This window comes from Paraphaeosphaeria sporulosa, assembly GCF_001642045.1.
Source record: "Paraphaeosphaeria sporulosa strain AP3s5-JAC2a unplaced genomic scaffold CC84scaffold_13, whole genome shotgun sequence".
NCBI lineage: Eukaryota > Fungi > Ascomycota > Dothideomycetes > Pleosporales > Didymosphaeriaceae > Paraphaeosphaeria > Paraphaeosphaeria sporulosa.
The window spans coordinates 367,830-393,730 of record NW_017253372.1 but is presented as its reverse complement, the minus strand read 5'-3'; the positions used below and the strand labels follow the sequence as shown (position 1 = coordinate 393,730).

General features: G+C 50.6%; 10 protein-coding genes across 10 annotated transcripts; 3 read left to right on the top strand and 7 right to left on the bottom strand.

Annotated features, from left to right (window-relative positions):
- Nucleotides 1-616: 616 nt before the first annotated feature.
- Nucleotides 617-1,727, bottom strand: CC84DRAFT_1168909 (NAD(P)-binding protein). The gene is made up of 2 exons (XM_018179521.1): nucleotides 880-1,727; nucleotides 617-822 (listed from the first exon to the last, which is right to left on the bottom strand). The coding sequence occupies exon 1, from the start codon at nucleotides 1,652-1,654 to the stop codon at nucleotides 971-973; it is 684 nt and encodes a 227-aa protein (XP_018030374.1). The 5' UTR covers nucleotides 1,655-1,727; the 3' UTR covers nucleotides 617-822; nucleotides 880-970.
- Nucleotides 1,728-2,833: 1,106 nt separating this feature from the next.
- Nucleotides 2,834-3,962, top strand: CC84DRAFT_357140 (uncharacterized protein). Its single transcript, XM_018185884.1, has 3 exons — nucleotides 2,834-3,068; nucleotides 3,126-3,263; nucleotides 3,319-3,962. The coding sequence occupies exons 2-3, from the start codon at nucleotides 3,140-3,142 to the stop codon at nucleotides 3,759-3,761; spliced, it is 567 nt and encodes a 188-aa protein (XP_018030373.1). The 5' UTR covers nucleotides 2,834-3,068; nucleotides 3,126-3,139; the 3' UTR covers nucleotides 3,762-3,962.
- Nucleotides 3,963-4,162: 200 nt separating this feature from the next.
- Nucleotides 4,163-6,756, bottom strand: CC84DRAFT_1222339 (Six-hairpin glycosidase; the record flags this gene model as incomplete). Its single annotated transcript, XM_018183358.1, has 2 exons — nucleotides 4,163-6,641; nucleotides 6,695-6,756. 2 exons carry the CDS (start codon nucleotides 6,754-6,756, stop codon nucleotides 4,163-4,165), a joined length of 2,541 nt encoding a protein of 846 aa, XP_018030372.1.
- A 1,450-nt stretch (nucleotides 6,757-8,206) lies between these two features.
- On the bottom strand, nucleotides 8,207-9,094 carry CC84DRAFT_1180836 (uncharacterized protein; the record flags this gene model as incomplete). The annotated part of the gene is made up of 2 exons (XM_018180511.1): nucleotides 8,207-8,844; nucleotides 8,896-9,094. 2 exons carry the CDS (start codon nucleotides 9,092-9,094, stop codon nucleotides 8,207-8,209), a joined length of 837 nt encoding a protein of 278 aa, XP_018030371.1.
- Nucleotides 9,095-10,001: 907 nt separating this feature from the next.
- Nucleotides 10,002-12,100, bottom strand: CC84DRAFT_1168906 (cytochrome P450). Its single transcript, XM_018179520.1, has 2 exons — nucleotides 11,763-12,100; nucleotides 10,002-11,710 (listed from the first exon to the last, which is right to left on the bottom strand). The coding sequence occupies exons 1-2, from the start codon at nucleotides 11,945-11,947 to the stop codon at nucleotides 10,342-10,344; spliced, it is 1,554 nt and encodes a 517-aa protein (XP_018030370.1). The 5' UTR covers nucleotides 11,948-12,100; the 3' UTR covers nucleotides 10,002-10,341.
- Nucleotides 12,101-15,092: 2,992 nt separating this feature from the next.
- Nucleotides 15,093-17,042, top strand: CC84DRAFT_1168905 (arabinofuranosidase/B-xylosidase precursor). The gene has a single exon (XM_018179519.1). The coding sequence runs from the start codon at nucleotides 15,375-15,377 to the stop codon at nucleotides 16,875-16,877; it is 1,503 nt and encodes a 500-aa protein (XP_018030369.1). The 5' UTR covers nucleotides 15,093-15,374; the 3' UTR covers nucleotides 16,878-17,042.
- A 52-nt stretch (nucleotides 17,043-17,094) lies between these two features.
- Nucleotides 17,095-18,043, top strand: CC84DRAFT_1168904 (uncharacterized protein). Its single transcript, XM_018179518.1, has one exon. The coding sequence runs from the start codon at nucleotides 17,292-17,294 to the stop codon at nucleotides 17,784-17,786; it is 495 nt and encodes a 164-aa protein (XP_018030368.1). The 5' UTR covers nucleotides 17,095-17,291; the 3' UTR covers nucleotides 17,787-18,043.
- A 396-nt stretch (nucleotides 18,044-18,439) lies between these two features.
- Nucleotides 18,440-19,104, bottom strand: CC84DRAFT_1168903 (uncharacterized protein). The gene has a single exon (XM_018179517.1). The coding sequence runs from the start codon at nucleotides 19,091-19,093 to the stop codon at nucleotides 18,935-18,937; it is 159 nt and encodes a 52-aa protein (XP_018030367.1). The 5' UTR covers nucleotides 19,094-19,104; the 3' UTR covers nucleotides 18,440-18,934.
- A 3,052-nt stretch (nucleotides 19,105-22,156) lies between these two features.
- On the bottom strand, nucleotides 22,157-22,958 carry CC84DRAFT_1103243 (uncharacterized protein; the record flags this gene model as incomplete). Its single annotated transcript, XM_018175005.1, has 2 exons — nucleotides 22,157-22,596; nucleotides 22,730-22,958. Coding segments are annotated over 2 exons (669 nt in total), but the record flags the coding sequence as incomplete, so codon positions are not given.
- Nucleotides 22,959-23,986: 1,028 nt separating this feature from the next.
- Nucleotides 23,987-25,590, bottom strand: CC84DRAFT_1180832 (uncharacterized protein; the record flags this gene model as incomplete). Its single annotated transcript, XM_018180510.1, has 3 exons — nucleotides 23,987-24,810; nucleotides 25,259-25,534; nucleotides 25,584-25,590. 3 exons carry the CDS (start codon nucleotides 25,588-25,590, stop codon nucleotides 23,987-23,989), a joined length of 1,107 nt encoding a protein of 368 aa, XP_018030365.1.
- Nucleotides 25,591-25,901: the final 311 nt, after the last annotated feature.

The window sequence follows — 25,901 nt, the reverse complement described above, 5'->3', positions numbered from 1 at the left end:
GCAAGCTTCAGCTGTTCTCGACTCTCATCGCTGATGCGCTCATAGCCTCACACCCTCGCCAGCTCGCCGTCGGATATCGTGTCGAGCCCCCGAATCTGATGCGGAGTAGCGCAGCGCCCATGGAGAAGTTAGAAACACAAGGTGGAACGGACGTCTAGCACGATCGTGGACCTGAGTATGATTTGGTCTCACCAATGGCGCCATGCCAAGTAGTATTTCTCCTCCATGGTATGGAACTGGTGGGTATCGATCCGTATCTCGCTCTTCTCTATTTGTATGCCCTTGTTTTTACATTGCGCCTGGGTACAGGTTGCCATGCCGGGAATTGCATGCTCGACCCGCCAATGTGGTGCTTCGTCGCCGTCCATAGTGTACGTTGCGGAGGTCGTGGTCGTCACAGCGCTGGCCATCATGCAGTGGGTAGATGATCGAAGCGAAGGGTGGAAGGGAAAAGCGAGACCTGAGGTTTGAGTTGACGTGAGCCGACCAGGCGCGCTTTCCGTGTAGAGCTGTCACGGGACGTTGGAAGTCTTGGCACAAACACAGTGAGCAATGCGGGCGACACATCTGCGAAGGCAATAGTTGAATTGATTCTACAGTTGCATGGATCAGGACTAGCGGATTCGCTGCGGGGTGATTGACCAGTTCTCCGGAACCTCAAAATCACCAAGCGCTTTCGCATTCTATTCAGGCCTTGCTCTTCCCTTCGAGGTCCAGGAAGTACTTGATCGTCTCAATAACCGTTTGCTCTACAGGAATAAGATCAGATTCCTTGATATCGACCAATTCTGCGGAAGAGTTGTCAATGTAGAACAATTTGTCCTGTAGCGCGCATCAGCCTTTGGTTGCTAGTTGCACATGTGTTGTTACAGATCTCACCATATCAAAGTTGTTTCTAGTCTGCGAGGGCGTCGCACCCGGAATCTTCGAGGCAATCTCCGCAATCTAAAAGATGTCAACGATACGTAAGTCATCGATCTCCTTGCCGCACCTGGTCATATCCTATCCTGTGACCGCCGATCAAGATTCTGGTCTTGTTCAGGTTGGGCTTTTGGAGCGCATTGATATGCGCCTTTGCCACGTCTCGGACGTCAATCCAGGTCGGCCATTCCTGCGGTGGGATGTCTGCTCCGGTCGCAAGACCGTACAAGAAGCCGGTACTGGTACTGGCCTTGGCAATGCTGGGGAGCGGTAGCACGTACGGTCCACCGACCCAGGCAGTGTTGATAGTATTCAGTGTCCATGAGGGCTTCTCCTTGTCGTAGAGTTCCCACATCGCAGCCTCAGCACATCTCTTCGAAGCCATGTATCGAGCAAAGTGACGGTGTAACTCAGGAAATTGCGTCATGTCCAGGTTGGGGTCTTTGGCTTCCTCGTAGGTTATTGGATTGAAGTCCTTATTGGTGTAAGTGTATCCCGTGCGGTATCCGCCCTTTGCATCGGCGATTGTAGCAAAAGAACCCGTGACTACGATGCTCTTGATTGTAGGTTGCTTCAGTGCTGCTGTCAGCACACCCCTCGTGCCTTCGATAGCAGGTTTCAACAGGTCTCTTTCAATGTCCTCGACTTGGAGAACAAAAGGCGAAGCAATGTGCGCAACATGTGTCACACCTTGCATAACCGTATCAAATGAGCTTGGGTCCTGGATGTTCATCACCTGGACGACTTCAAGACGCCCATTGGATACTTGTTCTGGATAATGCTTGCGGATGATAGATCCAGAAGCATCAGAACGGACAGCTGCGCGGACTTTGGGGCCGTTGGGAATGGCAAGCAGCTGATCAACTACTCGTTGGGCTGTGTGGCCATTGGCGCCGGTAACGAAGACGACATCAGAAGAGGTGAAAGACATGGCGACTAAAAGAAGAGCAGAGGACGCACAAAGCGGGTGAAATGAGAGAGACAATGACAATTGCGAGAACATCCCACTTAAATGGGAAAAGAAAATATGATGCAACCTATTGCCGGGTATAGAGCAAGCGTCTGGACGGGACATGGTCTACTGCACGTGTGTTCACATTCGGGCATGAGTCCGCGAAGGGTACGCGAGCGAGCGACAAGCGTGCATTTTGTGATCTAGTTGGATTCTGTGGCGGTACTGCAACGTCTCAATCGATAAAGTAGACAGGGGCCTACAACGGCGCATTGAACATAGAACCATGGTGAACAATGCGCTCGAAAGTACTGCCGTGAGCTATTGAAGGAGAGTATCTTCGTAGGACGGACTCGTTTGAGACGAAAGAAGAGGGATGGTGGAGCAGGGGTGTGGTAGGAAGTTAGACAATCACAACCCCGCGCGGCCCGTGCTCAGAAGGAAGGAAGCGCCCCGCTACCGCAGCAGCCGCTCAACGTGTCACATACACCACGCATGTGGCTCGTCAGCCAGCCGCGCGCGTCTCAGATTGATTATAATCGTGACTTCGTGGTGAAGACGTACGTCTACGAAACCCTCCTTCAAAGGTCGACCCGCGATTGGGTGCAGGAACGATCACGAACCCTAGTGGTAGTCGCCACCATAGGTAGGATTGGGTGTAGTATTACTGCAGGTGCACAAAGCAACATCAAGGCTGTCGAGCATTCGTGAACGTTCATCATCGACACCGATCTCCAAAGGGGCAAACGAGACGCAATCCTCTGTCCAAGTATAACTTAAGGTGGGCAACTTTCCGGTCCAGCCTTTAATCATCGGTCTCTCTTGGTCTCATCCTGCAGGGTTGTGCAAGCACCATTTATGTTCTCAGCACACCCCGACTGCTCCTCAAGACCAGCGAGGGCATCATGGAGAGCATTGCGCACAGTCGATACAACTCTGATAAGACTGCAACTCTAGTTAAGTCCGAATCTGTTACAGGTTATAAGTCTGAGATCATCACGCCAATTGCTTACATCAAAAACTTTTCAACCTACGCGCGACGTTGAACTTTTCTGATCATAGTGCTGGCTCGAGCTCCAGATATGCTTGCTTTGCAGTGAACATAGTGATGCCTGTGGCTCTCTGAAATCCGCCTTCACCTAGTTTCACGCACATTGCAATAGCGCCGTCGCCCTTTCGACCCAACCGAGACATTGCAAGTCTACAAAACGCCTAAATTTTCCGAACTGCATATCTGAGTATGATATTGTAGCAATAGCTCCAAACATGGCTGCACCGGCACGCACGAAGCCTTCGCCGATTCACACCCAACGCTTCTCTGCGCTTCAGCCCGCCACACCGTCCGCATTCTCAGCACACAAATGTCCTTGCAAGCGGTTGCGTTCGCCTGGTTAGCAAAACTACTTCTGCTCTGGAGGTACATCTGACGTACTAACCATGCTCAGAATGCAACTGTCCCCACGATAAAGGTTGCGCGCTTCGCTCCGTTCGCCCTACGCCGACGACATCGTCGACCGTCAAATCCCCCTTCGGCTGGGGCAAATACACATCGATCTCGACAAGCACAGCTGCGTCTCCCGCATATCGGCAAGCATCTCCAGGTCTTGTAGATGCCCACAGCACACTTCAGGCTCCCTCGAAAAGGCCCTCAGCGTACGAGTTCGGATATGATGGATCCATGTCGCTCTATCCCATTGCCCCATTGCTGATCCCGAAGCCAATGAGGCGGACAGACACCATCAGCGTCAGCGTCATCAAGGATCTTCCGAGGGATGTGACAAGGACATTCAACGGAAGGGTCGTGCGCAGGAAGAAGCGTCCGAAGAACATCACAGTGTATGAGATCCATCCCTACGCAAAACCCGTGGTGTTGCTGACTTTCCTGTAGTCCTCAGGTGAATGAAATCAACGATATTAGGCAGTATGTTTGCGATATGGAATGCAACTGCCGCTGCTGGACTTCGAGCAGCCCAATTGCCACGAGGCACTCGCCAATGTTCGATCGAGACGTTATTAGATGAAGGATCCAGAGTGAGGCGAAGCTGAGACTGATTGATTCGGTATAAATCAAGAGACATGGGATGAACTTGAAATCATACGAACAGGACATCTGAGCGTTGTATAGTTATGGTTAGTTTTGTAAAGTCATGGTTACGACTGAGGAGCTTCTTTATCATCATATCGAGACCTGTTTTAAACCTTGCAAGACCATATGGTGCGTTCTTATTCTGGGCATACGAGTATAAACAACACGTGGTTATTTTCTCCCTACTGAAGGCTCAAGATCTTTCAAGCTGAGCACAGAACAATACGGTTGAGCCCACGTACCAGCTTGACCGCGTGCGCACTGCTCTTTCTATCAATCCTCCACCCTGGTGGCACCTGAAAAGCCCCTGTAGTGCCTTCTGGAACATCGACATCAATCGTAGCGTGTGTTCCATTCGCAGTCCAGCCCGCCTTAATGGGCCCAAACGGAGTCGGCACCCTACCACCTGCTTCTGTCAAACCAAGAAAGCCGACTGCGGGGTTTACCACGAAGCTTTTGTAACCGGATATGGTGGGTCGAACACCCAGCAGATACTCGGGAAGTACATAAGACGGAGCCGCGCCCCACGGATGAGCCAAACTCGTGAACAGATCTAAACCAGGGGTACCGTCTGGATTTACGTACTCCCAGCTGGCGCCAGAGAAGTACGAGTCGTTGTTCACCATACTACCCCAAAGACCTCCGAGGAGATGTGAAGCAGCAGTCGCGCTGTCGCTCCCGTAGTTGAGGTAAGACTGAAACAAGGCTTCGAGGAGAAAACCTGACGGGTTTGGCGCAAGTTGATACTCAGGAGACTCAGCTTCGGCAGATGACGTACGATAGCCAGGACCAAATCGAAGCTCTTGAAGTTTCAAGAGTGACGAAGCGATTTGAGAACTGTTTGCCGCGCCAGAGAGGATCGCCCATGCAACTCCAGTAAGCGAGAAGTTCCCAGGCGAATCCAAACCTAGGGAGTAAGTTCCCAAGGAAGGGTTCCAGAGATGCTCGTTGATCGCGTCGTTGATCTTGGAAGCAGTTGAGTTGAACTTCCTGGCAGCTTCGGCGTCTCCCAAAGCAACAGCAAGCGGCGCAAGCCGGCGCAGTGTGAAAGCAAATAAACCCGATACCGCACTTCCATTGACAGGGCCAAGGAAGTTGAAAGGGTTCTTAATCTCCGGAGTATCTGCCACGAGGCCTGAAATCGGATCAACGAACGCGAGTTTCGCTTCCGCTAGCATCTTGATCTTGCCCCAGTGTTTCTTCAATCCGGCAGTGTCACCGGTATACCTGTAATATTCCCCGATTCCGGCCAAAAAGAGATCCTGGTAATCGACCAGGCCTTGCCATCCCTGGTAGGCCTCTGTGTACTCCGGGCGAGTTCCCATTCCCGGGCTTATGGGAACAAAACCAGCGTAAATTCCAGAAGGGACTTGGAACCCCAGCACTAAATCAATACTGCCCAGGATATGGTCCCATCGCGCTGTAGTCTGTGCTACTACACGAACTGTGTGATAGAAGTCGCCGATCCATACAAGGCGATCTCGTTTGGCGCCGTCAAGGCAGACGGAGTGCTCGAGTGGCGCGACACCGTATTCGACCAGTGTGCTAGCCGATGTAAGATCGGATTGATAGATTCTAGTTCCTTTATCCGATGTAACTGAAACATTCGTGAACATGGTACTGTGGTCCTGATAGCCACCGAAACCCCAGGTTCCTGCATAGGCAGAACCTGAGCCGAATCTAGCGGCGGGGTCCGGTTGAGAGAGGGGAACAAGAGCAATTTCCTCTCCGTCAAGCAGAACACGGTATCCGTCTACTTCAATTGCAGTGCTGATGCGGTACCATTTGCCCTCTTCTATCGAAACGTTCAAGGCAAATAGTTTGTTCGCTGGCGTTTCGAGACTCGTTTGGTTTACTATATTCCACCCGCTATTGACTATGAGTGTGTTCGGTGGCAAGAGGGTCTTGTTCGTGTTTGTAAACGTAGTCTCATCGGGGTAGTTGGACGTCAGGACAAAGTAAGGCCCAAAAGGCTGGGAGGCGCTTGCAATTCTCCAGCCCGTTCCACCTCTCACTATCTTTGTGTCGAATTCCAGTGTGTAATTGGCCGGGGCTAGCAGTATGCCCTTGGCAGACTGCGCGGTTGTTTGGCCACGAACGAGCGCACCGGCGTTTGTCAGCTCCCAGGTAGAGGGTGCATTGCCGGCGTCAACGCAGGCGACCTGAACAACGCGTCCGCCAAGATCGAATACCTTATTATAAGTTTCATTGTTGGTTTCCAGATACCCTGGAAGTTTGTCGGCGTCTGTATGATCGCTCGTCGCTCGAAACCCAACGCGGTCGAGAGTTATCGTTCCTTTGCCAAGCACACGTATGGATTGCCACCTTTGGCCACCTTGTACGAAAAAACTTTCCACGTGACCAGAATCATCGATCGCAAAAGTCTCCACCCGAAATGAGTTTGAGAGTCCGTTCGAGAAAGTCCAGGGCCCGTCTGCATTGTCATGTGAGAGTCCTACCAAGGACTCGGAATATCTCACTTCGATCTGTGCAGCGGTGCCATTCGTCGTTGTCACAAAGAATGGAAAGCCGGCAATTTCTGCCCCGTAATCAAGAGTGACGACTGGTTGGGATGATGATAACGTTATGCTGGTGCTGTTCTCGTACGACGATCCGAATGTTGGATCGGCAGCATTGTTGTCAAAGTACCTAGTGGGATAGACATTCCCGTACGAAACAATGCTTAATGAAAAATTTAGCTTCAGTACTAGGAAGGTTTTGCTGTGTTCACGTACGCGTGCGCCAATGTACTCCACAGCAATTGTGCAACCGCTAATGGCCTGAAACTCATCGGCATTGTCAGTTGTCGCAACAACCACTCAGCCAGAACGAATTCTAAGATCGTAATCGCAAAAGAGTTCCCCAAGTCTAGGTCTTATCTCGACCTATGGCGCCCTCCACAAGACCCGTAGGGGTTGCCGAAATGCGGGGGATATTGCACAAGCGCAGGTACAGACTCAGTATCCTGGCTTCCACTGATCTAGTGCACGAACTCCCGACATGGTGCCGAGGTCGATACCTTTGACAACAAGGCGATGCCATCGCGGTGCGAAGTAGCCGGAACAGACGCGACGTAATGTGGGGGAAGAACGAGATTAGCGCTCGGAATGTGGGGTTTTCGGTGCATCTTTCGTGTGTTTCCGCGTCATCTTGCGCCGAGAGATATCTCAGGTCACGTACAATTGTCTAAAAAGTCTGGAGCGTCGCGGCCAGGTGAGGTCCATCGATCTTGGTTGGTCCTTTCGCTTCGCCATATTGATACGCGCTCTGCAGCTGTGTCGTGCCGACATGCATAGCAACAGTCGATCGATGTCAACGCGCAGACATCTGCAGGTCTCTGGGGGAGGTTCCTTCCATCGGAGACAATACCATAGGTAATACTGTCGTTGCAGCCGTAAGTAATCCCAGTGGGTCCACCAGACAAGGTGTTTTTGTCAATTTCTCAGAGGTAAATGTATCAAAATGTTAGCTATAAATTATAGGAATTCCATAAGCGTATAGGATTTAGAGGTTTAAGGGACCTAGGACGATAGGAAGGGTTTTTTTAATATATACAATATATGTGGTAAAAATGATTAGTATTATTTTCAAAATATTACAGTGTTCTGGCAGTTTCGGTGCCAGGGGTGGGAAACCCGGATCTACTGGGATACTTACGGCTTCAACCACAGTAGTAAGAACCGCCACAAAGAAGAATGAAAAACTGTAGACGTATCAATGCGAGAACGAAAGGAGCGCTCGGCGCATGAGGCCGAAGAGCCGCCCCAATCTCTCCCCCATTGATGCGTACGCGCGAAACATCTGTGGATCGAACGTGCTCAAAAATTGGATTTGCCCATGACTATGCGATCCTAAGATTATCTAAATTGTGATCCACAGCTCTCCCACGGTAGGTAGTCATTTGAACCAAATAGCCCAACACATCGAGATAGTGTCGTAAGATGGAAAAGGAGGAGCAACATATCCTGTAGGTCCGCAAAATTGTAGGCAAATATGGGAATTCTGGGGAGAAGGATACGGCAGGTGCTGTCCTCTCTGTATCCTCTGCCAGCGTTGCTGAAGGGTTTCAAGACATGATACTGCCCTTCATCATATTGATCCCGCTGTATTGGGCTTCTCACAGTAGGACAACTATGCAAAGTCGTGGGCTAACAGACGATAGAATTTTTGCCGAAGTACCCACGCTCCTCCATCCTACGCCGGCGCTCTTCTCAAGCCGTGGCAGGGTCCAGGGTATCCGAGTCCATTTACATAATCCAAGCAGCCGCCGCGAGCAACGCAGCCATGAGCCCACTCGTCTCAATTGTTCGCGAAAGAGTTGCGGCACCAGTGAAGGCGGGAGGAGTGTACGTGCTCGTGGGTGCGCTAGTAGCACCATGGCCGCCAGTGGATTGGGCGGTGGATGTACCGTTGTTGATTCCAGTTGGCTTGAAACCGTTGCAAAGTCCGTTGTTGCAAGTGTTGAAAGCGCACTCGGAGTCTTGCTTGCAAGCAGCGTTGAAGTTTCCGCAAGCTGCAATCAACATCGAATTTGAAGCCCAGCATTGTGCACCACCGGCACATGGTGATGGTGTAGCGCGGGGATCGCACTGTGCGCCAAGTGGGAGCGTGCCAGCTGCGGCTGTCGGCAAAGAAGTTGGGGCGCTGGTTGCGGTAGATGGGACGGTGGATGACAAGAAGTAGCAGCCGTCAATGACTACGCATTGTTGTCCTGATGGATACTGATGGGCAGGGTTACAGCTGTAACGTCCTTGGTTGTCCGTTGAACCAGGCGCAGGGCAAGCAGAAGAGCTGGTTGCTGGTGGTGCAGTTGCAGATGAGGATGCGGAGGATGGCAAAAAGCCGTTGCATAAGCCTTGTTGTAGGTTACAAGTGTTGAAGGCACCTGTGGTCTCTAGTCAGCTTGTGCTCGTCGATCATTGCTTCGAGTAATTACATTGCGCGTCCTTAGTGCATGATGCTTGAAAGTTGCCGCACACAGTCTGCAGCATAGAGTTGACGGCATAGCAGTTTGCCCCTTCGGCGCAAGCGGTACCCTTCGGGTCGCAATTGCCGCCAACGGGTACGAGAGACTCTGTAGCCTGGGCTGAGACATAGGCTGCGGCCGCAACCACGGTGAGAAAGTGATATTGCATGATGATAGTACGAAACAAGGTCGAAGGGGATGGCGGTGTGTGGTATTGAATCAGTGAAGAGAGAAAGGAGGTGCAATGCGGTCGGAGGGTTGATATAGATGTACACAGCACTGTTATTTGAAGTGAGGGGGGCAGAAAAGGATGAAACGGCCGCAAGCATAACAGACTATTGGTTCCACAGCTCAGTCCATCGTGTAATTGGGGAGAAGGCTAGCTGGCTGGATCAGCAAGCTCATTGGACCTCCGTAGGAGTTTCTTAGTATGAGGTAATTTATTGGCCACAGGAGCATCAGCTGTATAATCGCCGATGCGATGAGCTAACTTTGCACATAGGAGGTGGCTCCGAGCGGTTCGCTTCGTTGGGGGATCCACACGTGCCTCTAGTGCCTACGGGTAGATCCGCACCTCGAACATCAGAGAACTCGAGCAAAACATGCTCAATAATGTTGTCGAGAGCATGTCTGTTGATGTGGTGTATCGAAACGTCGATCCGGTTCTTCCGTAAAATCAAGCACTTTGAAACGTAGTGTAGGACACATTAGTGCATCTCGCTGGCTTCAGTGAATTTTGGTCGAGCAGAATTGGTCTATTGGATGAGACCCGAGTGATGTTGCTACTCGGGGAGAAGAGATCAACGCCACCGTGCGACGAGCTAGAACGGTGCGACATTCTAAATCCATGTTGGCTTAGCAACCAGCTATTGGTGGCGTTCAGCCGTTCAATTAGCGGCGAATAGCCGCGGATAGCTTCGATTCACGAACTCCTCTCTATAGAAGTTTCTTGTGGTGTCAGCTGGCAACTAAAGAAGAATGTTGTTCATGGCCTTCAGTAAGGACACGCAGAATGATCGAGTTCGGCTTGAACGAAGTGTCGTTGCCAACAGCAGTGTTAAACTTATCCCATGCTGCCACTCTGATGCTCGCACATGAACTTTTCATAGGGATTCACCGCACAAATATAGCATACAGTGCAGTCGCAAGCCTGCTGAGGCTCAAGGCCGTGTGTGGGGTACATAAGCTCCCGCGCTGAGGTCGGAGCGATGAGATGGGATAGTGGTCTCACACAGATCACCTTGTGTCATTGAAACTAGGCCAATAATAAACTTCCAAGTAGCTGCAGCTAGGTCTGGCACATGAGCTCCTCCATTAACCGCTTGTGCAGTACACAAGGCCACAATACAGACCCCATCCGTATGAAAGCCTGTTTTCTCCCTGACGGGGTTGCGATGCGTCGACCGAGATGGCCGTTTATGTCATCTTTAGCGACCATGTTAGGTCTCGGAGTTCCTCGCGTCTGTTCATGGCCACAACCACGTCTTTGAGAGGCTTCATAACTCCAATTGGTATGCGTTTCACATCCTTTGGTGGATCCCAATCGATGGCATCCTTGCCTTGCGGCGGTTTGAAGTCCCAACCCATCAACAGGACCGCGACAAGAGACAGAATCTCAATGTGCGCAAAATGTCGACCAGGACAGAAGACAGTACCGCCGCCGAATCCACGAAAGGCCGCAGAGTGCACACTGTGCTTTCCTGCGTCCCCTGGGCCTGTCTTAGTGCCATTGGGTGTGGATATGAAGCGCCGGGGATTGAACTCCCGTGCATCGGGACCCCATACCTCCTCGTCTTCGTGCATGACTCCTCCAGCGATTTGGACTACAGACTGGGCGCGCAGCTTGTATGTGTCAGCCACGATAGTGTCCTCTGTGACGAAACGAGCTGAGGTCATGGGTGCGATCAAGCGGAGCGACTCTCGGAAGACAGAATTGAGGAGCGGGCAGTCCGTGCGTAATGCTTCGTAAACAATACTGGCAGTCTTCGTCGAGTGGTCTACAGAAAAAGCACTCTTCTCAACCTCAGCACGCAACTCTTTCACCAGGTCCGGTCGCGACAGGATGTAGTTCAAGACCCAGAAGACGGTGATGGCCCCGTTTACGAGTGCCCCAAAAAGCATGCCAAATTCAGAACGGCCTCTATCTTCAAGTGAGACACCGAGTTCAATGTGCAGGCGAATACGCTCCTGTACGACAGCACTAGCTTGAGTGTAGCGCTTTCTTTCCAGGTAATCGATCATGGTCTTCGCTAGCTTCTCGCGGGCGAGATAAGCCTTCCTGTTCGTGATCTGCGGGATTGGTGATACCATCACACCAATCACGTCACGTTCCCACACCCAGTAGTCCTTGACCAGCGCTGGATTCAGCGCAAATGGGTTTTCAGGTCCGTAGAAAGCGTGGATAGTGACTTGGGCGAATAAATCACGACACCACTCAAACAACGGCCTATCGCAGTCGGGCAGAGCATTGAGCCGCTGGCTTATTTGCTCCAGGACAACCTTGCCTTGATTTCTGATCTCCGCCGGGCCCATCAAGCTGTACGTTGCGTTGTGCAGTCGGTCCAGGAAGGTTGGTCTCTTTGCGTTCTTTGCCTCCTGATCGCGGAAAGCTTCGACTGTCGCGTTGGAAAAGCCGACCATTCGTTGTGTCACAGGGAGTATTATCGGTTCGAAGAGGAGGGTAGACGATGCCCGTTGGATGTGGTTGGCTAAGTGGGGGCTGGTGACGACGTAGGTTTGTGACGAGAGCATGGGCAGCGTGTAGATGGGCTGTTTGCAGCGCGCACTGTACAGGGTTAGGTTTTTGTTGGTTCGATTTCTTCAATCGGAAACATTACCTGGCTATCTTATAATAGTTTGCACCCTCTGTCAAGAGGCCAATGATGTGCCCAATGAACGGAATCCTAGGATACAGGACAGGAGGTGTTCCGGCCTCAGGATGCGCGCGGAACCATCGCTCAAGCAAAGCAGCGCTCAAGAAGGCAACGGCCACTCCCGCAACGAGGGCTCGCAAGGTCGACATGGCTACCAAGGGAAACCTATCGCGCAGAGAGTTGAACCTACCTGCTGTACGATTCGAGGTGGTTATGAGGCACCGAAGCTGAGGTGGTGTTGAAGCACCGACGCGCATCGGGAGTGCGCCACAAACACCCAAAAGGCAAAAGGTGTAGGCGCGGGTCACCCATTTCAGCGATCAATGCTGGGTCTGACGTACCGTGTCCGTGCACCCAATGCACGGATTCACACAATGCACGCCGAACAACATAAACGCTCCACTAGAAATGAGGCCATAGAATCACCCACAGACAATATTATCACGAGATAGTGGAGCAGGAAGTCGATAGCTGCGATCAATTTGCCCTTCTTAAATCTATCTGGAAGCTTAACGTTGCGGCTGCGGCGTGTTGATCTAGCTAGGGCAGTAGATGTGCCCTCTGAGGCCTCCCTAACATCTTGAGCATCAATAACACATTTCTGACGCTTTCTACTCTATAGAGATAGCTGAGAGGCCTTCCTTTTACCCTTTTGGGATAGTTCTAGAGCTTTTTCAGCGTCACGGGTAGACTTCTAGGCAGCGCGCTAAGCTGCCTTTTGAGCTTGCTCCTTCTCCTTTGCCTCCTTAGCTGCTTCTTACGTAACACGCTTCTCTTACTAGCTCTTCTCCTTACTCCGTATAGAGCTTAGCTACCTTCTTTAGCTCTGCTATCTCTACTTTTTGAAGCCGCTGCTCCTTTTCTTCCTACTCCCTAATAGATTGACGTACACGTGCCTCCCTTACCTTTCTAGGTGACTAAAACACTGACCCACTATGATATTTATCATGCTATTATAGATCTAGAGCTTTATCCTTCTTCTTATACTTCGTCTTTGTTGGTAGCGCCTGCCTTAGCCCATTAATGTTATGGTGGAGTAGCTCATTTTGAATAGATAGGTGTGGAGTGATTGACGAAGCTTCTAAGTATCCCTACTACTCTGATCCTTGACTGCGGAGTGTATGAGCCTATCTATCTTTCTCTAATCATGATTACTAAGTGATGATGAGGAGCTCTCTCTTGATTCTTGAGATCTGGTGAATCTATTAAGGACTGGGTGTGTCACGGTAACCCCAGGCTACCTGACAAGCATGGATGCGCGCTGACGACCAGCCAATAGAACAGCATACGGGTGACCTGTCTACTAGCTGAGGTCGAACCATGGCGCTAGCTACCCTTGGTAAGGGCACGCGACGAAGCGAGATGATAGATCCACGTTGGCTAAGGGGAAGAGGACCTTCTCTCCTTATCCAACGTCTTGTACATACACGTAGATACCGAACGCAGTAATATCCATCTGCAGCCTACTACTAGGCCGCAGACGTCTCTACTCGTTGCTCTCGTGACAGGGTGAGGATTAGGTGGTGATATCCCTAATACCGTAAAAGAGCTAAGGATTATTGATTCCTTGAAGGAAGCCTTCTACGCATTCTCAAATAGGGGGATGAAGTTGCCTTTGGTGGTAGAGGCTAGACCCTAGCCCATTTAAAGGTGTTTTGATAGCTCTGCTAAGTAGGCTGTTGATAGAGGCTTGAACATTGTCACATCAAGTGGCTAAAGCGTATAAGTTGAATGAGGAGGCAGGATAGCAAGGAGGATCCTATTCTGATTATAATAGTTGATAAAGTCCGTAGTGATATGGGATCCGTGGCCATCAAGGATTAGAAGTCGATATGATCATTGGGTCTTCTCTTCTGTATAGCGATCAAATACCTATTCAAGCTAGGCAAGCCCAATATCGTTGTTCGTCCAGCTAGAGGGTGATGAGGTGATAAAGATATCATGTTCTCCTGCCTTAATATCCTCCACCTAGGCTGATTGAATGGCCTTGTTGGTAGCCTCGTAAATTAGGCTTGGCAGTAGAGCTGATTCATCAGCGCAGATATATGCTAGGAGCGTGATCCATACGTGATTACTATCCTAGAGTGATGCCCTAACCTCCTTCTTCTCCCACATTCGTCTACTAAATATCCTCTTTGATCTGCTAAGGATACCGATTAGGAAGCCTTTCTCATCCATATTGTAGGTATGACGAGGATCTATCTGATATTAATCGATCTTGCTATGCAGATAGTTGAAATAGAGGTGATATTTATCCTCTAAATTAGCTTTGTGGCGATTGCTGTCTATGGCGACTGTCTATTATGAGATAAGATGAATGCTGTGTCAGTTGATAAAGTGGGTAACCCAGCTCTCGCTGACTAGCTCCTTTGCTATCGTAGAGGCAAAGTTCTGTATCATCTCCCGAGTAGGAGGTAGGTGTTTCTCTATAAGGCCTTTAATATATTATACAAGCTCCTGCTCTTGCTATAGGCTAAGCTTTTGTTAACTATTTACAGTGGCTGCACGCGTCGCTATGATACCTTAGTGTCTTCGCGAGAGTGTGGATCGATTGATAATATATTTAGTAGCAACTTCTGTATATAAAAATTCTTCTCCTGATTCTCGCGATTCGATTTCATTTATTGCAGCCTGAATTAGGTCTATATTGGTGGAGTTATCGCGTGTTGAAGATTAGGGAGTTTTGACGCGTCGGGTGTTCGGCGTGCATTGGGTGAATCCGTGCATTGGGTGCACGGACACGGTACTGCACATTCTGTCACATCGAGGATCCAAACGGTTGCCCCCAGAGGCGCCGGAGACATTGTTAGACCTGACTACAGCATTCGGGAGCGGTCGATGGGCGGATTCGCTTGGGCTGCTCTCTCCTGCCCAACTGCATGCAGGAGCCGACTCGTTCATGTGGGCACGTTGGTCATCCATTCCTCACGATCATTCAAGCACTGCAGCAAACAATGGTATCGCTGTCCGAGTTGAAGGCATCCGCTTCCAGCAAGGCACGTTGGCCGAGGCACACTGTGCCAGCGATTCCTCGGTCAAATCCAAGGCCTCGTGGCTGAAGTTCTCGCATGCGGCTCCACCTAGTACGCATCTAGCGATACCTTGTAGGTCAACTCATGAAGTCCCGATGGCAATCCACCAATTGTCTTTAGTACGGCCTTCCCGTCCGTGACTGCTTAACGCGATCAGGTATTCTCCCGATCGGTCTACCGGGATTATCCGGGGACCCCGCAATTGTTCCTAGTTCGAACGCGTACTGCAAATCTTCACGAAGCCTATTGCGACTAACATTCTCTTGATTCTAATAAGCTTTTCGCCATGGTATATTTCACATTTACCGCTTCGGGGCGCATGGAACCGACACCAAGTGCTCTTTCTCCACCTCTCGGTTGCTCGATACCCCGTGGGTACGCCGCGCGTGGAGTCATTGGAGGAAGTTCATATACTGATATATTAACAAACAAACCGCGGGCCTAGGGACAGGACGGATAGGTGTGGAAAATACAGATCAGCGCAGCTATAAAGCGCTACGATGTTGTACATGTGGCGATGCATCTCCTCGAAGCCCTATCAAACATGTCCTCCAGGCTTTCTGTCGCATTGAGCCTTCTGGCGACCGGTTCTCTCGTGGCCGCCGGCCCCTGCGACCTCTACTCAGCCGGTGGTACGCCATGCATCGCAGCACACTCGACGACTCGAGCCCTCTACAATGCCTTCTCCGGGTCCTTGTACCAGGTGAAGCGCGGGTCGGATAACACCACCACCAACATTGCGCCAATCTCGGCTGGTGGTGTTGCTAATGCTGCGGCTCAAGATACTTTCTGTGCCTCCACTACTTGCCTTATAACCATCATCTACGATCAATCCGGCAGGGGCAACCATCTCACCCAAGCTCCACCCGGCGGCTTCAAGGGCCCGGAGACCAATGGCTACGACAACTTGGCCAGTGCGACTGGAGCTCCGGTTACGCTGAACGGACAGAAGGCTTATGGTGTCTTCATGTCACCTGGTACCGGCTACCGCAACAACAAGGTCAGCGGTTCAGCTGTAGGCGATGCTGCTGAAGGCATGTATGCTATCTTCGATGGTACTCATTACAACGACGGGTGCTGTTTCGACTACGGAAACGCCGAGACCAGCAGCCTCGACACAGGCAATGGTCACATGGAGGCTCTCTACTTCGGCACTAACAGTATTTGGGGTAGTGGTTCGGGAAGTGGGCCGTGGATTATGGCCGATCTTGAGAACGGCTTGTTCTCTGGCCAAGGCTCGAAGCAGAACACCGCGGATCCGACCGTCACCCACCGATTCCTCACTTCTGTCCTCAAGGGTGGTCCGAACAAGTGGGCGATCAAGGGCGGCAATGCTGCGTCGGGCTCACTATCGACCTACTACAATGGCGCACGCCCGACCGCTTCGGGATACAATCCCATGTCGAAAGAGGGAGCTATCATTCTAGGTATCGGTGGTGACAACAGCATTAGCGCTCAAGGTACTTTTTACGAGGGTGTGATGACCAGCGGTTATCCTTCCGACGATGTTGAGAACTCTGTTCAAGCCAACATTGTGGCGGCCAAGTATGCCACTACATCGATGAACAGCGGCACGGCCCTCACCGCTGGTCAGTCAATCTCACTTCGCGTTACCACCTCTGGATACGACACACGCTACTTGGCTCACACTGGCGCCACTGTAAACACTCAAGTCGTTACATCGTCAAGCGCCACATCCCTCAAGCAGCAAGCCAGCTGGACAGTTCGCACAGGTCTCGGCAACAGTGCCTGTTGGTCGTTTGAATCGAAGGACACGCCTGGTAGCTACCTTCGTCACTACAACTTTGTTCTCCAACTGGGCGCCAACGACAATTCGAAGACGTTCAAGGAAGACGCCACGTTCTGTTCGGTCGCTGGTCTCAACGGCTCGGGCAGCACAATTCGAGCTTGGGGTTACCCAACCCGATACTTCCGCCACTTTGATAATGTGGCCTATATTGCAAGCAACGGTGGAGTTCACTTTTTTGATGCAGCCAATTCGTTCAATGCGGACGCTACGTGGGCGGTGGGCTCAAGCTTTGCGTGAATTATTGACAACGTGAACAGGTAGCGGATAGATTCAAGTATCAGCTCTACGCTGAAATACTCACGAGATACGTCGATGCGTCTCCTATAAAACATTTGTCTGGTTCTATAGGCGGCTCGACAGCAAACATTGAGCCAACATCGCGTTCATTTCATGTTTCTCGGTGATTTTTCGTAGTGGTATATTATCCTAATATTGAGTTGCTTCTATGCAGAAACCCCCATGACCTTTTGATTTCAATAAGGATGAATGTAACAGGTCTGTAATGTAGTGGTCCTTGGATGATTGCGCCAGCCTCATATGCCACCAAATTTGAGCGCATCTTAGCTCTTTGTTATCATACATTTGAATACCGTGTGTTGTTACTAGTTCTCACTTTGCTAATCTCCCCTTCTTCATAGCGACAGCATCGAAATGTCTTTTTCGCCCAGCACGATGCGCAACAGTGCGAGGAGCGGCGAGGTCATCCCTTATTTAACGGCTATGCGCATGCAGACCGCGGAAAGAGTACCTCGAGCTGCGGACAACGAAACTCGGATCGCTGACATGAGTAGAATGACGCAAGTCTGCCTCCACATTCAGAACGAGCTAATACCATGGTTGCGCTCAATCCGTCCTGTACGCGTCGATGTGTTCGAGCTAGACGACTATGTAGAGACGTTCAATCCACCTGTTGATGACCAGGACCGCCTCCCAAGCGCATCCCTGGCACGGTCGAGGTCGAGCAGGTCTCAGTGCCATTTCATCACGTGGGTGCCGCCAGTAGACGTTCGGCAACTCATACAATGGACCCAAGCATCCGACAGCCTGCAGTTCCTCTTCAAAAAGGATCTGGCAACATGCGGGAGCGATCATAATTTATTTTCGCTCTTGGAAGATTCCGCCATGCTCTCGGTATCCAAGGTGTGACTCACGATACCTCGCTCCAAGCGCTCCCTGTTTCTCGGTTCCGGTCGACATTCAAGTTCCGCATCGCAACTGTTCTCGACGAAGCAGTTCCAGGATCTTTTGGCACCATCGATGATGGACGATTGGTCCTCATAGCCCAATTCATACATGCCACCGCATGCTTTCCTCAATCCTACTGGGAGAACATCGGTCCTGCCTTTGTCTCTGAGCCTGATCAAACTAGTGTCTTTTGCAAAGGAGGGGGTTCCGCCTCAAGCTCAGGCTACGTGCAATACAGTCTACATGTCCTAAACGGGGATTCAATGATACCTATGTACTTCGTGCCACTGAGTGGCGTCCAGAGTACCATTGAGCTGAAGAACCTACTAGTCCCAGGATCATACTAAACACCTGAAAGTTTGAGATCGAGTGCAGTTGCTTTGCTCGTGCTTCTACTCTATCGACAATCAGCAAAACGTGAAAGGAAATTGATGCAATGGAGCAAAGCTGATCGAAAACGTGGCAGATGGCCCATATGCTATGCATAAGGGCCAGTTTGTAGACGAGTGGGTTTGTTTCAGACAGCTCAGCGATGTACTATATGCCCAAGGAGAAAAACTTCTGGATCACTCATACAAGCAATTGAACAGTTGTTTTTACTTGCTACAGAACTTTCCTTGACTTCAACATCAAACAGTGCCTTGCCAAGTAATCGGGTGACATGATATTGGGTATCAAAGGTTAGCACTGTATGGAACGTTAGAATTCGGCGCTTAGCCTTACGAACATCGAAGGATCTCTTGACCAATGAAGCGGGTTCGAAGCCAAGAGATGACGTGCTAACCGATGTCGTATTCTTTGCATAGCCTTCCACTGACCGGAAGAGCAGCGCAAATTGATACCAAGTCCTTCTAACCGTAATAGGGTCATAATCGAAGGTTCGCCGTCATGAAGATTGCTTGCGCGAAATTCTGCTAGCAAGACCACTCACTTTGGTCCTCACCTATCCAGATTCGATGCAGGTATAGTAGAGTCGGTAGAAGGCCAGTGATTGTGTTCGACCAAAGGTCCTTCCTCCTCTGAGGAAGGCTAATATATACAGAATCCAACATGCGGTGGTACTCCGCCACGCTTCACGAGTGGGAGCGAAGCCGGGCGATGTAGGCCAATCATGCGATTCTTCCCTCACCGGTTTGGAAGTGTAGCGGAATCTGAAAAGGCAGATAAGTGCCATACAACTTGCTCTGATCGCTTCGAGGGGCTAGAACCAGCAGAGCCACCAGAAATACGAGGCAGAGCCAAGTAACTACGCACACCTCGCTAATCATTCACAATCTCGTATTGGTGGGATCATACGCATGTGACCAGCGTTGAACACCGCGTATGTCTTGCATCTTTGACGTCAAGCCTATGTGTCGCTTCTTGGGAGCGTGCTTGGTACTATCATTCGGTTCAAATACGAGCCTCTGTACCGTGGGTGCTAGCTTTTATATTCAATATGATTCACGATAGAAATGGCAAGCATAACAACCCCGTCCCCAGCTATTCCATCCAAAGCTCCTTGGATCTTCCCGAGTGCTCTCAATAGATCCTTCATCGCGGAATTTGGAGCGCAATGGCTCTCAAGACTTGGACCGGACTTTGTGCCTAATGGCACATTCAAATTCGGACACGGAATACACCCAGACATCATCTCCAAGGCTGCGTGGGATCTCAAAGACGAAGAGCGATTCGATCCATCATCAAACTCCAATGCTCTTCAGCGAGAGTTCGGGCACGAAGATGTTGTGATAATGGTGGACGATATCATCCAGCCGACGTGGTCTGGCGGTGACGAAAAGATCGTGGGGATGGCATGCCACTACTTCGAGTACTGTACGTCGGTATCAAGGCCCAATGTGTACCAACATAATAAAGATTGTAAGTCATGAACTTCCGAAAGCAAATGTAGCAGTGGCTGCTTCCTTTGGGTCGCGCATTGCTGTTGCAGTGCTTGTATGGGTGACTAATCTGAAGGATTCGTAGGCGTATCGGACAACATCTATCGCGACGGCCTTATTACGGGCACACTCAGTCCCACGTTCTGGGAAATGGAGCACCAGTTCACATTTATCAACACAGGCTCAGTAATAGAGGGACCAAGCCCTCGAAAGATCCCTTCTGGGACCCGCGTACAAATACCACGCATGAACGAGTCTGCCTCTGACACCGCAGACACCGCTATATGCATGCTTACTCTTGACTGGGAGCCTTCCACCTTCAACTCGCAACACTCGGTCCCGTTCCCTGTATACCTGGGCTACAGGGTAAACGGAAGAACCGATGACTCATCGGACCGCATCATCCACGACCCATGGGTGTTCAATGCTTCATTTCCAAGAGGTGTATCATATGATGGTGCGAGGTACGGATGTAAGGGAGGAACTCTACCACAAGACTATCTCGTCAGCACTGGCGTATGCAGTCGTAGGAATACGACCGCCCCGGATACTGGACACATAGGGAATAACAATGGTACTTGGGTCCGTCCAGGGTCAAATGGCACCAGCAACGGTACTTTGGATTCTCCAAGTCCTCCTGGGCAAGGAGCTGGAAGTGATGCCAACGATGACAGGATGATCACGGGCGCTACAACAGGATCTATCCTGGGATTTATGGCTGTTGTACTGGGAGTGTATTTTCTGCGGCGAGCGAAAAAGCGCACGCGAGAAGGTCCAAAGGCAGTGCTGGCTCAAAACTTGCAAAACAATGAAACTTTTGAAAGCATTGATGCGGCACGCCTTTCGGAAACAGACAAGGACAAAGTGGAGACGGGCTCGTTGCAGATACCTCCACCGACTTATGCCGAAGCAATGAAGGACAGCAGCAGGTAGATAGAGGCGATGTTTCCGGTCAGCGGGCGCAATGTGTCCGTCCATGCGGTAATATATAATATGCATTTCGTCAGATTTAGGGAATATATGCCATGGAAGGACAAAGTCACGGGCTACTGCGGCAGGCATCCAGTTACTAATGGTGATCTTTTAATAGACGTAGTTGACACCAAATCAAACAGAAGGCTATTGAAGTGGAAGAAAGCAAAGTGAAATACATATTGCTCCAGGCTGGCTCCGAACATGTATTCCTGGGTCATAAGCGTATCGGAGGTTGCATGTAGTCTCTTCTTCCATGACTTTGCACACCTATCCCAGGGGTAGCGAACCATAGATTGGCAGAATTATTGACGCACTGCAGCAAGACCGTCAGCTTTCTTTGAAAAGCCAGTTCGACCAAATTGAAGACTCTCCAGATGACCTTCGCACCGATGCGAGTTGGTCATAAGCGCGTTCTCCTTAATGAACATGTGTTAGGGCTCTAGGTGTGCCAGCATATGCAGAATATTCCAGGATGCCGCATAACGAGTTGCGCATATGGGAAGGCGCGCTACCCAAGCTCGGTGATGTAACTGCGGTGGTTCTCATATCACTCTGCTTCAAGAGTAATGGTGTTAGCAGCTGAGCCTATCGTGCCTCCCTGTATCATAATCTCGGCGTCATGAATGATGCAAGGATCTTAATAAAGCCCCAGAACGTGGGCGAAGGCTTTGATATGGGATGTTTGACAGCTCTAAAGTAACACGGTTAGATATGTTGCAACTGCATGCAGGTTCACTGGTGGCTGTGGCAGAAAAGACTGAGTCTACGGAAACATGGTGAATGACATCATGGGTGAGGTCCGTTATGTGTGTCCATTTCAAGCAGCTTTCATTGTTTATCCTGGTTGAATTCGCTTGAGGGAACTTTCGAATTCTTTATCGTGTGAAAATTGAGAGGCCGACCATTGGTGTACATGGTAAGTTTTTCACAAGGCTATAATGAATTTGCCTGAGGTAAGTGAAGATTCGTATTGAATATTATGAAGTTCACTGCATGTCGTGATCACGCAACCGTCGCTCCGGCGCCTCGACGACCGACGTTAGAATTACATTAATAGGAGACAGCTGTGATACGAGTATAGGAAGAGAGAGGCCAGAATGCATACTTGGCCCGATTTGCGACTTGATACGCTAGGCATCGTCATGTGGATGCAAAAAAGGACCTACACGGGCCATGCGGCCTATGAAGCGCGCACTCGTCCATCCTTTTTGAAATGAAACCAGAACAGGGAGGTGCATGTAAAAACATGTACTAACACTGCGCATATGACGGCTCGAAACCCGAGCTGTTTCGCCGAATGTTTGTTGTTCGTATTTACCTGTTGTGTTGTAGAACAAAGTGCTCCAAGCAAGACCTGTGGTCAATTTGCAAAGACTTTTCTTCCATTGTTTGGCCATACACACGTTATGTGCTTCCTGAATCTTTAGAAAATGGTATTGACGCGGCCACCATTGGTGCAGGGAGCCGCCTTGTATCTCAGTCGAAATAGAGAGGGCACTCAGTGAAGAGATGTTCATGGCTTTTACATCGGAGACAATATGCCTCATTTCCTACAGGTGGAGCGGGCGTCGGTCGCTCCATCCATTCGTTCACTACAGCCTGGGCAGTCTTCGAAGCAGACTGGCCATACTGACCAGGCTTCGATTTCGGATTTCGCAGCGACTGGTACAAATGCTGCCTCAGGGCACAAAGCACGGATGAGATGGTGATGTACACCGCTGCGTTACCACAATTGGTGGAATCGCGAGGCTGGATCTTGAACTGGCTGAGAAGGTAGTCGATCTCGGCGTATGAGTTTCGAGTAAGCTTGCTCTGCTGTGCGATAACTTGGTTATCTAGCATGGCGATAGTTGTATCCATCTTCATAGGGTCGAAACCGAGTTCTTTCCAGGTTGCCCGGTGTCCAAGTGGGTTACCTTAAGTGCAGAGAAAAGTCAGTATGAATTAGGACAGAGGAGAGAATACCTCGCGCATATCTAAGCGAAGCTATGGAGAGGACTTTCCCCTGCTAGAAAGGCACATCGACTTCGTTTGGGGCGTTTCCCTTACCATGCTGAAGGCAAATAATGGGACGATATCCAAGTTCAGGATTCTCTTCATCCAGTGGCTGGTGCCAGATGTCATGTAAGAAATTCACTACTTCTTCTTTGGAAGCATAGACAGAAGTACCGAAGTGGTAGGCATTGGGGTCGCTGGTGATACTTGGAACATGCGTGTTCTCCAGCAGTCGGAGATGCGCAGACCAAACATGTAATAAGTAGTCCTCAGCATGGGCTCCAGCGAATGTGTGGTTAAGGCCTCCTGAATTAACATGTTGCCGGTTGAAGCTACGAGATCACTAGGCGTCAGCACATAGAACTGTGTTCTCTAATCTGGTGATATCTCGAGAAATGGAATCAAGTAACAACTCGCAGCAAATCACATACGTGGCAATGCCTGAAGCCAGTAACTTGTCGGGGCGGACAGTCGTTCGATCATAGCAAAGGGTGACTAATACGGCGCTCTTGAAAAGCTTGTTCAGCTCAACCGTTCCACCTATGGGCAAGTTTCTCGCTTGGAGATAGTGTTGCAAGAGTATTGACTGCTGCGAGGTCCATGTGATGTCCCGCAACCGCTGCAGCTTTGGTAAGTTCGACTTGGCCATCTTCCACAAGCAAGTGTCTGCTTAGCAATTTGTTTCGAGTAGATTGGGCCTGGGCTAAGCCGCAATTTTGGGGATGATGGTGCTGAGTATGCAAGGACAGGAACAATGTGAGCTCGCTAAAATCGGAGTGTTAGCAAATTGTCTTCAGCAACGGGTTGCATTTGCTGTTGTAGTAGTCGTTTTCTCACTTGTTCAGATGGAGCACGCGGCCACAGTGTTGACCCATGGGCCGATGCGAGTTATGAAAATTAACAATGTGATTGTGTTGCGAGCAAGCGTTGCAAAAGATTAGAAATTGTGTCTAATTGTTGTTGCAGAGCAACACGTTGAGTCGCCCCGTGATATCCTCGCGCTAACCTTATCCTGGTTGGCCCTCTCCGGCGTTCTTTCCCCATATCCTCGACTTTCTGCAGCAGCTCCTTGCTGTCTTTCCCACTCATCTCGAATCCCTCAACCTTGCACACCACTCGTGCCGCCAAGACTGAGGTGTTCTTTTCCAAGCTGCTGGTGTCCTCTTTCTACGGCCCCGGTTGGCTGTTGAGCGGTAGCGTCGAAGCGTGGCGCTTCGCCTACCGTCGCCGCTATGCTGCTGAACCTTCAAACTGCTTTGTTTGCGTGATATCCTTGGAGCGACCATAGTCGCATTCAGACCCTGTTGTCTTTCATCCTCCGCCCGGTTTCTTCAATGCGCCTCCAAGGATGCTGGGATCAATGAGAGCCGGTTCTGGTACGTCGAGACCACAGCGGATAAACATGCTCTTCCACATCGCACCAACCGGCCGTTCTTCTGGCATGAATACCACTGTATTCACGTATGTCTCCGTCGTGTTGTAGCAGCCCTCCATGGTGAAGAGTTGCGCTTCACAGTTGTCGCCTTTCGCCGAATAAAAGACACCACAGCGTGCATGGCCAGGCAGGTCTACGCAAGTACCGTTCAGCCAAGTCTTTGCGGGTCTAGGCAGATTGAGTTTCTGTAGAAGCTGCCCGCGACAGTGCTTAGGACCTCCATCGCCGGCGTACGACATCGCAACTATAGGCACTTGGGGTGCAGGTGGTGGTAGAGGTCGGACGCTGGGAGTTGGCTTCGATGTGCCTACGGTGTTGCCAATGAAGCCTTCATCGACCGACGTCGGTTGCGCAGTTGCAGTGGCCCCGATCATACCTTCATCACTCGCTATGATTGTTGGTCGGCCCGTGATAACCCAGGTTGCGGTTATGTCAGCGGCAACTGTGGAAGTCCCGCTGAGAATGTCGCCGCGGTCGAATGCGCTTCCATTGATAGCCGCACCCGCTTGCTGGGCTTGCGCCTGCACCTGTGCTTCAAGTTTTCCGTCCTTCGCGAGTTGGGCCTTCGAGATCTGGATAAGTTGTCGCGGCGCCTCGTGCGCGCGGATTTCGAGCGATGTTGCTAGTGTGATGGCGATGATCACGATTAGAGTTATTGACGATGCGATGATTTTGATTCGAAGAGGGATCGCCATTGCGACTGGAACAGTGGAGTTTTGGAGAACAAGAACGACGTATTGAGTTCCCCGGCTTCATGGTTGTTGCCGCCAAGAGAGGTGCTGCATCGCACGTTTCATCCCCATCAAGATATGAAACATCACGGAAGCTGGGCAACGACTATACCACGTTCGGATGATCGCTATCACTGAGCAAAGACTGACATTACATTATAGATACCCAGGTGCGCACACCACATCGCACTCATCTGCCCAGCAGTTTGGCGCTTACTCGTTTGAACCGTATCCTGGTTAATACTGCACGCCTTTCATGACATTCCGCCTCCAGCGAATATTACCATCACCAGCCCGATATATTTCCCTAGCGATTGAGGGTCCTACCGCTCATGGTTCAGCAACGATGTTACCGGGATCACATCCTCACTCCTCGTAAAGCTCGTAAAGCGGGTACAGGTGCCGCCAGCATCTCACCCATTGATGGTTCATTGTTCCTTCTTTGCAGACCGCGCAAGAACGCTCCACGCTCTTTCGCCAGACGGTCCTGCTCTCTTGCCTTCCGTGAAGAGAAAATAACGAGAAGAATTCCTGCGATGACCGCCAAAACCACAAGTACGATCACAAGCTTGTGGTTGCCAGTGAAGTTGTCGTCGCGCAGTCCGACAGTCGACCTCGGCGCCACGGCTGGCATTGAAGGTTTGAAAGACAGTCCGTTTGGTGTTCCGACGCGGAAAGTAAATGGAAAAGACGCTATACTGCGAGTCAGTCGCTTCGCGGATTATGTGGTTGAAATACTCACGTGCCATGGTTATTCACAACTTCTTCTTCTTCTGCGCTAAACGGCTCCACAGGTTCGTGAACAGGTGTCCACGGAAGACGAAACCTTTCTTGAGACTAGCACAGGTTTGGAAGACATGGCCTCTTATTGTACGATTGAGAAGTGGCGTTGAGCTCGCTGACCTTGGGTCAAGCGTTTGAGTGGTGTGGCAGTGCGAATAGCCGGCAAAGCGCTGCATGTAGCCCTGGGGCTTTTATGCGCATCGATTCGTTGAACCGGGCATGCCAATATTTCATACGAAATCCGGCGACAGTCGTAGTCGCATGTTGTTCGCGCTTT